This window comes from Nuphar pumila, chromosome 10, assembly GCF_984573655.1.
Source record: "Nuphar pumila chromosome 10, dmNupPumi1.hap1.1, whole genome shotgun sequence".
Taxonomy (NCBI): domain Eukaryota; kingdom Viridiplantae; phylum Streptophyta; class Magnoliopsida; order Nymphaeales; family Nymphaeaceae; genus Nuphar; species Nuphar pumila.
Genome location: NC_143258.1, coordinates 99,497,793 through 99,509,841, shown reverse-complemented (window position 1 = coordinate 99,509,841; position 12,049 = coordinate 99,497,793). Strand labels below are relative to the sequence as shown.

Sequence of the window (12,049 nt, the reverse complement as noted above, 5' to 3'; positions counted from 1 at the left end):
GTGCTTTGTATTCTGAAATATTTAAGTTTTCAGTTTTTCTAATGACTTAATATTTTATTTAAATAATTATTGTAACGACCCAAAAATCCAGGACTTGTGACTTTTTAGAAAAAGTTTAGAAAGCTTTGAAATCATACAATAATCAGAGTTTAAATAATACTTCAGCGGAAAATGATATTTTTTTAAAACCACAAGTCAATGGATCTTAAGCACATTACAGCGTAAACTTTCCTTTTTGTCAAATCCCGCACAACCATTGAAGTCAAATGGTTTAGAAACAGAGTTTCAATAATTGAGAATTCGTTTGTTGAAACCAAGAAGAAGCTTACTAAAACAGTTTTATTAACTCACGGTTTAATAAAAGAGAAATTTTGGAATACCCTTCATACCAAATTTACCAACATGTCCTCAGAAGCGAAACGTCAGGGAAAAAGCTCTATCTTGCTCTCATCACGCCATCGTGCCATCGCAGACTGTATTACCTATCCAAAACCTACCCATAAAATGGGTCAGTTTCACTAAAAACTGGTAGGTGCACAGACATGACAATATTGAACATAATTAAGCAGAATAATTTAATATGTCAAGTAGACAGGCAATTATATAGCAATTTAATTTCAACAGATTCACAGAGCAACTATCATGAACACAATGTTAAAATTATTACAAGCATTTTACTGGCACCAGTAGGCTAACTATTACAAGCAAAGCACTGCACAAGGAAGTTAACTAACAAAATACAATGCTTCATCAACCACACACACAATTCCATAAGTATTGAACCTGTTGTACCCTATAACTTTCATACGTGCATAACTGAACACATTGCGATCAGGTTTAACTTATGTTTCGATATTAACTGGCCAAGCGGGTACGCACAAGGCACGACTCTAGAAACAACCTAGACTGATCCGGGGGTTTATTATGCTATGTATTTTATGATAACCCGGATAGCTGACTGAGTCCGCACCTAAGGGGACGGTCGGTGACCAAGAGAGAAATCCCCAAAGCAGCATAAACAATGGATGCATCCCAAACATGGAGAGCTACCACCTAGGATAATTATGGTAGTCTCATTCCCCTAACTTCGATGACTGGGGAAGCCGAGTCTTTTGCTCGTAACTGCCATTAATGGCCTGTCCATCGAAGTTTTGTACCTTCCTGTCCTCTCTCCTGACAGGAGTCAGCGATTCGAATGAGTACATCAGGGGTAGTTAACTGAAGACCCATTCTACATACTCTAGTCTTTCGACCCACTCGAGTATCTTGCCGGTGAAGGCGAAAACATCACTTATTTAGGTGATCATAACATTTTGTTATTTGCACTCATCGAGGTTGCCACAACCTACTCATCCAATCATCGCAACGTAAGAAGACATACTTGTCAAAAAGTACGGTCGTACATGTCATAAGTACGACTACGATGAAAGGGATATGGTTCCACAAAAGAAACCCCAACAGATATTATCTGCAAAAGAATTAATACAACACAGCCTGGCAAGATAAGTTTTGAAGTCACTTTAATAACATTTTTCATATTTCATGATGCAAGGTCATCTCGGATCTCTCGTCCGATCAACAAAGTACTTAACATGTTGTGCATGTCTAAAAGTACGCTATATTGAACAAGGGAGGTCTGTGGGCTTCTCAAAAGGAATACCCAACACACAACTTCATAACAATTCAAAGAATATAGGAGTGCTCATTTGGCACGATTCATCCTTAAAAGCCATAATGCCACATTAAGTCATTCACACAAGACACAACACTATCAATCTTACATCCAAAATTTATCTTAGTATCGACATGTTACACTAGTTTGATACATAAAGAATGGGTCCTTCAACAGAACCCCACTCATTCATATGCTCATGCCCCTGATCGGGGTTATTCAAAATGAGCCGCAACTTGAGTCAAGGTTATAAAACATTTCTCCCAAGTGTGTGGACTTGGGAGGGGCCAAATGTGACTTCGCAATCCTGCAAGACTTAATCATACTTTGCAAAAGTTGTGCATTTTGAAGAGCCCTGGGTTTGCAGAAGGAAATCCTCTTTAAAAGAACTATAGTGCTCAAGTGAAACTTCTGGTGTTTTGAAAACAGGTGATAACAGGATATGCACAAGACTACAGTTATGTAAGTACATATTTACCATGAGTGTGAGCATATGCAGGTTATAACATGTCAACAAACAACTCTCGACTTGCGATGCCGCACATCGAGGGAAAAACACATAAGTAATACATGAGGTACCAACACCATACATTGACCACTTAGACAGGCAAACACATAAGGTCATAAGTAATACACGAGACACAAGGTCGTACCTCACTCAAAGGAAACGTGCAGGCAAAAATGGATGCAAGCAAACAAGGGCATATGTATTTCAAGAAATACGAAACCACACCTCAAATTCATAAACACTACGCAAAATAATAATCGAATAATGAAATTGTACATCCACCCATAGAAAGGTACAGGCGAGTATACATGCAAGCAACTTAGGGCATAAGTATTTCAAAAAGTGCGAAACCACCTTCAACACGTAAGCAAATACACAAATTACTACTCGAAGAGTAAAACCGTACATCGACTCATAAACATGGAGACAAGAATAATAAGTCACGCAAAAGCAGTATAAATCTAAGTACAACTAGCATAGACATTTTAATTATTTCAACTTAATTAGATCTTATTGCCCCTTGTGCGACTTTAGCCTACCTTGGGATGTCGTGCAACTGCGTACGCCTAAGCGTGAGGATAATATGAGGGTTGAGCCGCAGAGCACGATCGAGACCTGTTGCGTAAATCTGCAAGAGTGCGAAACATTTAATTAAGCTAATCTAATTAATGGTGCGATGAGGACATGGGTAGGTTTAGGCGACAGGGACGAGCCACTGCCGAAAACAGCAAGGCGGCAGGGGCCCTCGGCTCCTTCCGACAGAACAATAAAATAGCAGGGGCTTCGGCCCCTGCCTGACGAGGAAGCGAAGGGCAGGGGCCTCTGCCCCTGCCAAACAAGGTCACGCATGGCAGGGGCATCGGCCCCTACCTGACAAAACAGCTGACAGGGGCCTCGGCCCCTGCCTCACGAAGGTAACAAGTGGCAGGGACACTGGTCCCTGCGTGCCAGCTCAGAATGGCAGGGGTTTCGGCCCCTGCCAGACAGAATAATGAAGGGCAGGGGTATCGACCCCTACCCCGCAGAATAGAGAACGGCAGGGGCCTCGGGCCCCTTGCCTGAAGAACATGATATGGCAGGGGCCTTGGCCCCTGCCTGACAAAAATAGGGAATGGCAGGGGCCCCAGCCCCTGCCTGACGAATCAAGGGACAGCAAGGGCCTCGGCCCCTGCCTGCAGAACCAACAAATGGCAGGGGCCTCGACCCCTGCCTGACAAAACCACGGAGCCGCAGGGGTGACAAGCCCCCTGCGTGCCGAGAAACAAGAGGCAGCAGGGGGGATATCCCCTGCCCTCCCAGAAGCCAAGAGGCGGCAGGGGCGAGCCCCTGCCAGCCCAGCAAAACAAAGGGCGACAGGGGCATCGCCCCTGCCAGCCGGAAAAACAGGAAACGGCAGGGGCATTGCCCCTGCTCACCGGAGATTGAGAGGAGGCAGGGGGCTAACCCCTGCCAGAGAGAGGGCTCGGGACGGGGGTGACAGGGGGCAACCGACCTCCCGTCGGTTTCCCTATCACCCACAGGGGTGAGGAGGTGCCGCAGGGGCCATTGGCCCCCCCTGCCGGCACTCCGGCGAACCCCCACAAGAGAGAAGGGGACGACAGGGGCCCTGTAGGCCCCCTGTCGGGTTTCCATTGGGCAAAGAGGGAGGTGGGAGGGCGCGGCAGAGGCCGTGCGCCGCCTGCCGGCGTCCTGGCGAGGTGACAGAGAGAGATGGGAGGGGGAGGAGGAGAAGGTGGAGGCTGCATACCTGGAAGGAGAGGAGGCGAGGTGGCTGGCGGTCGGCGGCGTGCGCAGGGAAGGAGGAGGCGTCGGTCGGGGTTGCCGGCGAGGTTGTCGCCTGTAGGGAACGAGAAGGGGGGCGGGGCATCGTTCCTCCCCTCCCGCAATGCTCTTAAAGAGCTCGGGGAGGGGCGACAAAAGGGGAAACCCAGATGGGTTTCCCAATCGGGCCGAAGGCGCGGTGGGGGGAATGCGGCGTACAGGGGGGTTTTGTTTTAAACAAAACCTCGCCTGCGTCGGGTTATGAAACCCTATCGCAGGCGGGCCCGGGTCGGGTCCGGACCCGACCCGGCCCGGGTCCGATAAATTTTTTTTTTTTTTGAAAAACGTGGGTTTTACATCCTACCCTTCTTAAAAGAATTTCGTCCGCGAAATATTTATTAAAAGATTTACTGCGACAATCTGGTTCTTAGTTAATCGTTGTTAAGGAGGATACACAATATGTGTGAGTGATCTGAAACACGTTTGCTATTAAAGTAATCAGGATAGCACATAATAAATTCCTGAGACAGGTTCGAAGCCAACAACTCGATCGAACAAAATGTGGGTAAATTGTTAATAATTTATGTCTTCGCAAGAGTTTATACGGAGTCACAAAAAGGGCTTGGCAGAAGACTGTAAGAATGTTTATTCGTCACCTTCTACTAGATTTGATACGAATGAAGAGACACAACAAGACATTGCTCTAGTTTGTTTACGTTCCTTTAACGGAGGTTTCTGTCCTATATCATAATCAGGTTGCCGTTCGTTACCCTTACTAATTCTAACAGACTCTATGTCCGGAAAAGCATTAATTAATGCTTATACTTCAAGGCCTTACATGGCCAGTTATCCTATCTTCGCTTAAGTTATCATTCGTAGAATGGCCCTAACTTTAGTATAAGACAAAAACATATCCTTGTATCAAGATCTAGAATCAGCAAGGATCCAACTTTCTAATCTAAAACCAATATATAATCATGCTACAACAGAAAGCCAAATTTAAATATTCATAACTGGTTATATCAAATGCTCTCAGAAGAGCATCAAAACACACCATAATTCTCTACGAAATCAAAATCTACAAGTTCCACGCTGGATCACCTGGTCTGGGAAATGTACGACCTCACAAGGAATTACCGCCCTAGAAGGTTTACCTGGTCTTGGACAATATACTTCCTCACAGGAATTTGCCATCTTTGCGGCTACCCGATCTTGGACAGTGTACTTCCTCACAGAGATTCACCACTCTAGTCGGATTACCTGATCTTGATCATACATACCCTTCACAGAAAATCCTTTGCGGACAAGGTCCTCAACAGGTACCGAAATCAATGATACATGCATCAAACAAACGACCACTCACAGGGTCGATAGCCACCAATAAAGGGGCAGCAAGGGCCTCGGCCTCTGCCTGCAGAACCAACAAATGGCAGGGGCCTCGACCCCTGCCTGACAAAACCACGGAGCCGCAGGGGTGACAAGCCCCCTGCGTGCCGAGAAACAAGAGGCAGCAGGGGGGATATCCCCTGCCCTCCCAGAAGCCAAGAGGCGGCAGGGGCGAGCCCCTGCCAGCCCAGCAAAACAAAGGGCGACAGGGGCATCGCCCCTGCCAGCCGGAAAAACAGGAAACGGCAGGGGCATTGCCCCTGCTCACCGGAGATTGAGAGGAGGCAGGGGGCTAACCCCTGCCAGAGAGAGGGCTCGGGACGGGGGTGACAGGGGGCAACCGACCTCCCGTCGGTTTCCCTATCACCCACAGGGGTGAGGAAATGCCGCAGGGGCCATTGGCCCCCCCTGCCGGCACTCCGGCGAACCCCCACAAGAGAGAAGGGGACGACAGGGGCCCTGTAGGCCCCCTGTCGGGTTTCCAATGGGCAAAGAGGGAGGTGGGAGGGCGCGACAGAGGACGTGCGCCGCCTGCCGGCGTCCTGGCGAGGTGACAGAGAGAGATGGGAGGGGGAGGAGGAGAAGGTGGAGGCTGCATACCTGGAAGGAGAGGAGGCGAGGTGGCTGGCGGTCGGCGGCGTGCGCAGGGAAGGAGGAGGCGTCGGTCGGGGTTGCCGGCGAGGTTGTCGCCTGCAGGGAACGAGAAGGGGGGCGGGGCATCGTTCCTCCCCTCCCGCAATGCTCTTAAAGAGCTCGGGGAGGGGCGACAAAAGGGGAAACCCCGATGGGTTTCCCAATCGGGCCGAAGGCGCGGTGGGGGGAATGCGGCGCACAGGGGGGTTTTGTTTTAAACAAAACCTCTCCTGCGTCGGGTTATGAAACCCTATCGCAGGCGGGCCCGGGTCGGGTCCGGACCCGACCCGGCACGGGTCCGATAATTTTTTTTTGAAAAACGTGGGTTTTACAATTATATTCTTTTGTGGATCTCTGGGTGACACCTTAACACTCAACTAGGTGCTGCCTAGTGCATTTGACTACTAAGATGTGAACAAGTGATAATATGTAACGCCCCAAAATTTCGACTTGTGATTTCGAAAACCTCATCGAAAAACCTTTCAAAAATTTAAAGTTTTAACTTTTTAAAAACGACAGCGGAAGACATTTAGAAAGGAACACAAGTTAATAATCTTGGGTACGTTAGCTGAGAAACCATCATTCACATGTGCAACAAATTAAAGGAATTTAAGAAATAAGGCAATAGATTAAAATCTGCAGTTTATTTCAAAATGAGCATTTTGTTTCATAGTTCAATAAATCTAAGAAAACTCCAAAAAAGTCTCAGAGCCAAGCCGCCAGCAGAAAGAAGACAAATCTTGATCCATGTTGCATCACGCCATCGACTGCCAGTAAAGTCCTACTCCTCACCTGCCCATGAAATGGGTCAGTTTTATAACAAACCAGTAGGTGCACGAAACAGATAAGTAGAATAAAACAAAACAGGGCATTCATGAGATAAGCGGTTATGATATTTAAGCAATTAAAACAATTATAGTCTATTCTAACAAATGTAATAAGTGCAAAGAGATGTTAATTGAAGCAGTGTAAGTCTTAGCCATCTACAACCATTCTTGAATATATTCTTTGAGTTCTGATATTAACTGGCCTGTGGGTACGCACAGACGCGAAACGTAGAAACAACCGAGTCCGATCCGGGGGTTTATTATGTCAGGTGTTTTTCATTAACCCGGATGGCTGACTGAGTCCGCTCCTAAGAGGACGGTCAGTGACCAAGAGAGTAAATCCCCAAAGGCATTCGTGGCCCATGGATGCATCCAACTTCTGCAGAAGTGCCTGGGAGTTACCACCTAGGATAATTTATGGTAATCCCAATTCCCCCTAACTCCGATGACTGGGGAAAACCGAGTCTTTTGCTCGTGGGGTGGTTGTTAACAACCTGTCCATCGGAGTCTTTGTACCATCCATCCTCTCCCTTGATGAACCGTGAAGATCAGATGGGTACGACGGGGGTTTCTTAACCGCCGCCCCATCCTATATGCTCTGGTCCATTAGACCCACTCGAGCATCTTGCCTGTGAAGGCGAAATAGTCACCATTTTATGTGATCTCAGCATTTTGCTAATTGCACTCATCGAGGTTGCCACAACTTCATCATCCCACCATCGTAACCCACATGGGACGTACTTGTCCAAAAGTACGATCGTACCTTCCTAGAGGTACAATTACGATGAGAGGCAACATAATGGTTTATGACTCTTTTGTTTCCTACATGACATGTTTTGCTTTTCTGAGCAATTTGGCCTGTGGAGGCCGATATTATCACATCAAAACCAATAAAGTGTAAATTTCATACTTCAATACACTCCATGATCTTACATAAAATTCATATCGTACCTGCCTTAAGGTTCGATTACAATAGCAATTGCAGTGCATTCTGAGTCTATTCACAAAGTCTACCTTAAGTATGCAGTCTCAAAGGAGTAATCATGCAAAATAGACAATTATCAGTTAAGTAATCTTACACGTAAACATGCATGCCAATTAAACTACTTGATGAGTCTACCCAAAGAATTTACATTATGCAATTTCAAAAGAATCACAAAGAGTAAACTTTGACCAGTCAATATTTCTTCAGATGCACAAGTATGCAAAATAAATATTCTATCTCAGAAGTCTTATTTTATTTTGTTCATACATACTATTCGTGCGACTTTCCCCTACCTCGGGATGTTGTGCAACTGCGTGCGTCTACGTGTGTAGATGATACGAGGCTCGGGCCGCGGAGCCAGAGCGGGGGTCCGATGCGAGGTCTACAACAGTGCTATGTTAATAATAATGCGGAGAAAAAGAAAGACAGACCTGCCTATAGGAAAAGAGAGGCAGCAGGGGTGTGCCCCTGCTGGCCGAAAACAGACAAGCGGCGGGGGACAAGCCCCTGCCTAAACATAGCGTAGTGGCAGGGGGCCAACCCCTGCCGACAGCCACCAAGTGGCAGGGGCTGAGCCCCTGCCAACAGCACACAGTGGCAGGGGCTGAGCCCCAGACGACAGCAAGAAGTGGCAGGGGCTGAGCCCCTGCCGACAGCAAGAAGTGGCAGGGGCTCAACCCCTGCCAACAGCACACAGTGGCAGGGGCTGAGCCCCTGCCGACAGCAATGGATGGCAGGGGGCCAGCCCCTGCCGGAAGCATAAGGATGGCAGGGGGCCAACCCCTGCCAGAAGCACATGGATGGTAGGGGGCCAGCCCCTGCCGAAAGCACAGGTCGGCAGGGGCCAACCCCTGCCGTCAGCACGAAGTGGCAGGGGCTGAGCCCCTGCCGACAACACAGGTCGGCAAGGGCCACCCCTGCCGACCGCACGAAGTGGCAGGGGCTGAGCCCCTGCCGACAGCACCAGACGGCAGGGGGGCCCAGCCCCTGCCGAAAGCACAGGTCGGCAAGGGCCACCCCTGCCGACCGCACGAAGTGGCAGGGGCTGAGCCTCTGTCGACAACACAGGTCGGCAAGGGGCCACCCCTGCCGACAGCACCAGACGGCAGGAGGGCCCAGCCCCTGCCGAAAGCACAGGTCGGCAGGGGCCAACCCCTGCCGCCAGCACGAAGTGGCAGGGGCTGAGCCCCTGCCGACAACACAGGTCGGCAAGGGCCACCCCTGCCGACAGCACCAGACGGCAGGGGGGCCCAGCCCCTGCCGAAAGCACAGGTCGGCAGGGGCCAACCCCTGCCGCCAGCACGAAGTGGCAGGGGCTGAGCCCCTGCCGACAACACAGGTCGGCAAGGGCCACCCCTGCCGACAGCACCAGACGGCAGGGGGGCCCAGCCCCTGCCGAAAGCACAGGTCGGCAGGGGCCAACCCCTGCCGCCAGCACGAAGTGGCAGGGGCTGAGCCCCTGCCGACAACACAGGTCGGCAAGGGCCACCCCTGCCGAAAGCACAGGTCGGCAGGGGCCAACCCCTGCCGACAGCACGATGTGGCAGGGGCTGAGCCCCTGCCGACAACACAGGTCGGCAAGGGGCCACCCTTGCCGACAGCACCAGACGGCAGGGGGCCAGCCCCTGCCGAAAGCCACAAGGTGGCAGCAAAAAGGGGTGCCGCAGGGGCCACCGGTCCCCTGCCGGCACTCCGGCGAATCGCAGAGGGAGACGGGGACGACAGGGCCCGCGTAGGCCACCTGTCGGGGCCCTGGCGACACAGGGAGGCGGTGGGAGGCCGCGGCAGTGGCTGTGAGCCGCCTGCCGGCCTCCCGGCGAGGTGACAGGGAGGGGGGTGAGGAGGAGAAGAGGGAGGAGAAGAGAAGAGTACTAACCTGGGAGGCGGTGGCCGGCGTCGGCGACGTGCGCAGCAGGGAGGAGACCGGCGTGGAATGGGAGCGAGGGCTGCGAGAGGGAGGAGAAGAGAAGAGGGAGGCGTGATCCCCCCCCTCGCCCTCCATCCTTTCTCTTAAAGGCGCAGGGGGCACCCGAAAGGGGAAACCCTCGATGGGTTTCCTTATCCAGCCCAGAACGAAGGGGGAGAAGGGGGGGTTTGCGGCGCCCGACTGCTCGGGTTTTTACTTTTGAAAACCCTAAAATAAAAAGGGGGCCCGGGTCGGGTCCGGACCCGACCCGGCCCGGGTCCAAACAGATTTTTTTTTATATGGGGTTTTACATAATAGATATAGACATTATTGAAGTGCGCTTCTGTTGTAATGTGTAATATTCCTCGTGAAAGTGTACTTGTTTAAGCATATACTTGTCTTAAAGAAAATGGCATTTTTTTTTCAAAGTCCTTATGTAGTTTCTGCAATTTTTTGTTCAAACACTTGAAATTTTACTTCCAACTATATTAGGTTTTCTTTGGCAAAAGTCAATCAAACTGGTTGAACCTGTGATAAAAAACTAGATGAGAAACTAATGCTGTTGGACTTTTTCTTTTGAATCATAACAAGCAGTTGATCAACATATTTTCACTTCCTGAATATTTGTTTAACTTTAACCTTATACATGAACACTTGAAAATGATCCCTATTAGAGCTCTATATCCTACCTTAGTATTTCCATACCTTTTGCTTCTCAATGAAGTTAGGTTCCTTCCTAACTAACTAGGAGCCAATTTTCTTGTGTTTCAGACTCTAGCTGAAACAGCACCAGAAAACTTTATTGTTTCAATTTGGTGTATAACTGATACTTTTTTTAACATATATTAAAAAATTTCCTGTACTTCCAATTAACTAAGGTAGGAGAGTACATGCACTGGAAAATAAAAAACATTGAAATCTCTCAACCATGCTCACTTATTTCTCTAGTTCTTTTAGGAGCAGTTCTTTGTTTTTGATTAAACAAGGAGCATCAGTAGGTGTATACTCGACCATGTTAAACCTGTCAAGTGTTCACAGGATATTTTTGCTAAAATAATTTAATATCATTGTTGGTTCTGTTCTATCTGTTTCACATTCAAGAAAGTGGTGCAACTCCCCAAGTCATTAGTTATGTAGAAGCCCTTTATTTCTTTAAATAAAGAACTTTTTGCAATGATCATGTCACCAACTAGTAAAATAATGCCAAGTTTGTAACTTCCATGTTCAAATTAACAATCTATTGCTGCTTGGGTAAATCACTTTCTTTTAAGTGTATTATAAAAACTTCCGAACCACATTATTGATGTTCTTGTTGCAGCGATAAATGAACCTATTAAGCTTCCAGACCTACATATTAACATTTGACTTTCTAATTCTGCTGGTTGTACCATTTAATTCAGCATTCAAGAATAGATTCTTGCATCTTGTTGATGAAGAATCTAATTGTTGTGGCAGCTAGTTGACTGTTTTTGTGGTCAATGTCAAATTGCTAATTATATGGTTCTGCAATTATAGTGTCTGAATCTGTTTGGATGTTGGTTTACATGGCTGATTTGAGCTCACGTTTTGATGAAAACATCTTCTTTCAGGGTCTTATTCCTGGTGGTGCTTTGAAGCCAGTCATTGATGGCGGTGATCCTAATTTTGATGTCACAGAACATTACTGGTTTCCAATGTTGGCGGGATTATCTGACCTGACATCAGACCCAAGATTGGAGGTCAGGAACTGTGCACTAGAGGTGCTCTTTGATTTGCTGAATGAGAGGGGTCACAAGTTCTCATCTGCATTTTGGGAGAGCATTTTCCACCGTGTTCTTTTTCCTATTTTTGATCATGTAAGAGATGCTGGAAAGGGTGTGGCTGCTGCTTCTGGTGAAGAGTGGCTTCGTGAAACCAGCATCCATTCGCTTCAACTACTCTGTAATCTTTTCAATACATTTTACAAGGTATTAAATCTGGCCTTCATATGGCTTTAAATGATGCCATTTTTTATCAAAGTCTGAATCCAATTAGCTTCCATACTTGCAAAACAATGAATAGTTATCTTTAGTTCTTTTTCCCTGCAGAGATTCTGAAGATTGTAGTTTTCATGCACTTCAGTAATCTCTTAGCATCTTTATGGGGTTACTATTATTTGCAGGAGGTCTGCTTTATGTTACCCTCACTTTTGGGACTTTTGTTGGATTGCGCTAAGAAAACAGATCAAGCAGTAGTTTCACTATCATTAGGCGCTCTTGTGCACCTCATAGAAGTTGGTGGTCACCAATTCAGTGATAGTGACTGGGACACACTATTGATAAGCATACGGTATAAACAGGATCTTATTTGAGGATTTTATTATCTCTTAATCGTGCTTGTAAATTATTCCTTC

General features: G+C 47.9%; 1 protein-coding gene across 5 annotated transcripts in view; it reads left to right on the top strand.

Annotated features, from left to right (window-relative positions):
* The window catches only part of LOC149827551 (brefeldin A-inhibited guanine nucleotide-exchange protein 5-like), a 91,236-nt gene that overhangs the window by 45,855 nt on the left and 33,332 nt on the right, over positions 1-12,049 (top strand). For all 5 annotated transcript variants that reach the window (XM_090019467.1, XM_090019468.1, XM_090019469.1 and 2 more), the window contains 2 exons: positions 11,268-11,624; positions 11,819-11,985. In XM_090019467.1, the coding sequence (XP_089875593.1) occupies positions 11,268-11,624; positions 11,819-11,985 (524 nt within the window). The remainder of the gene's footprint in view (positions 1-11,267; positions 11,625-11,818; positions 11,986-12,049) is intronic.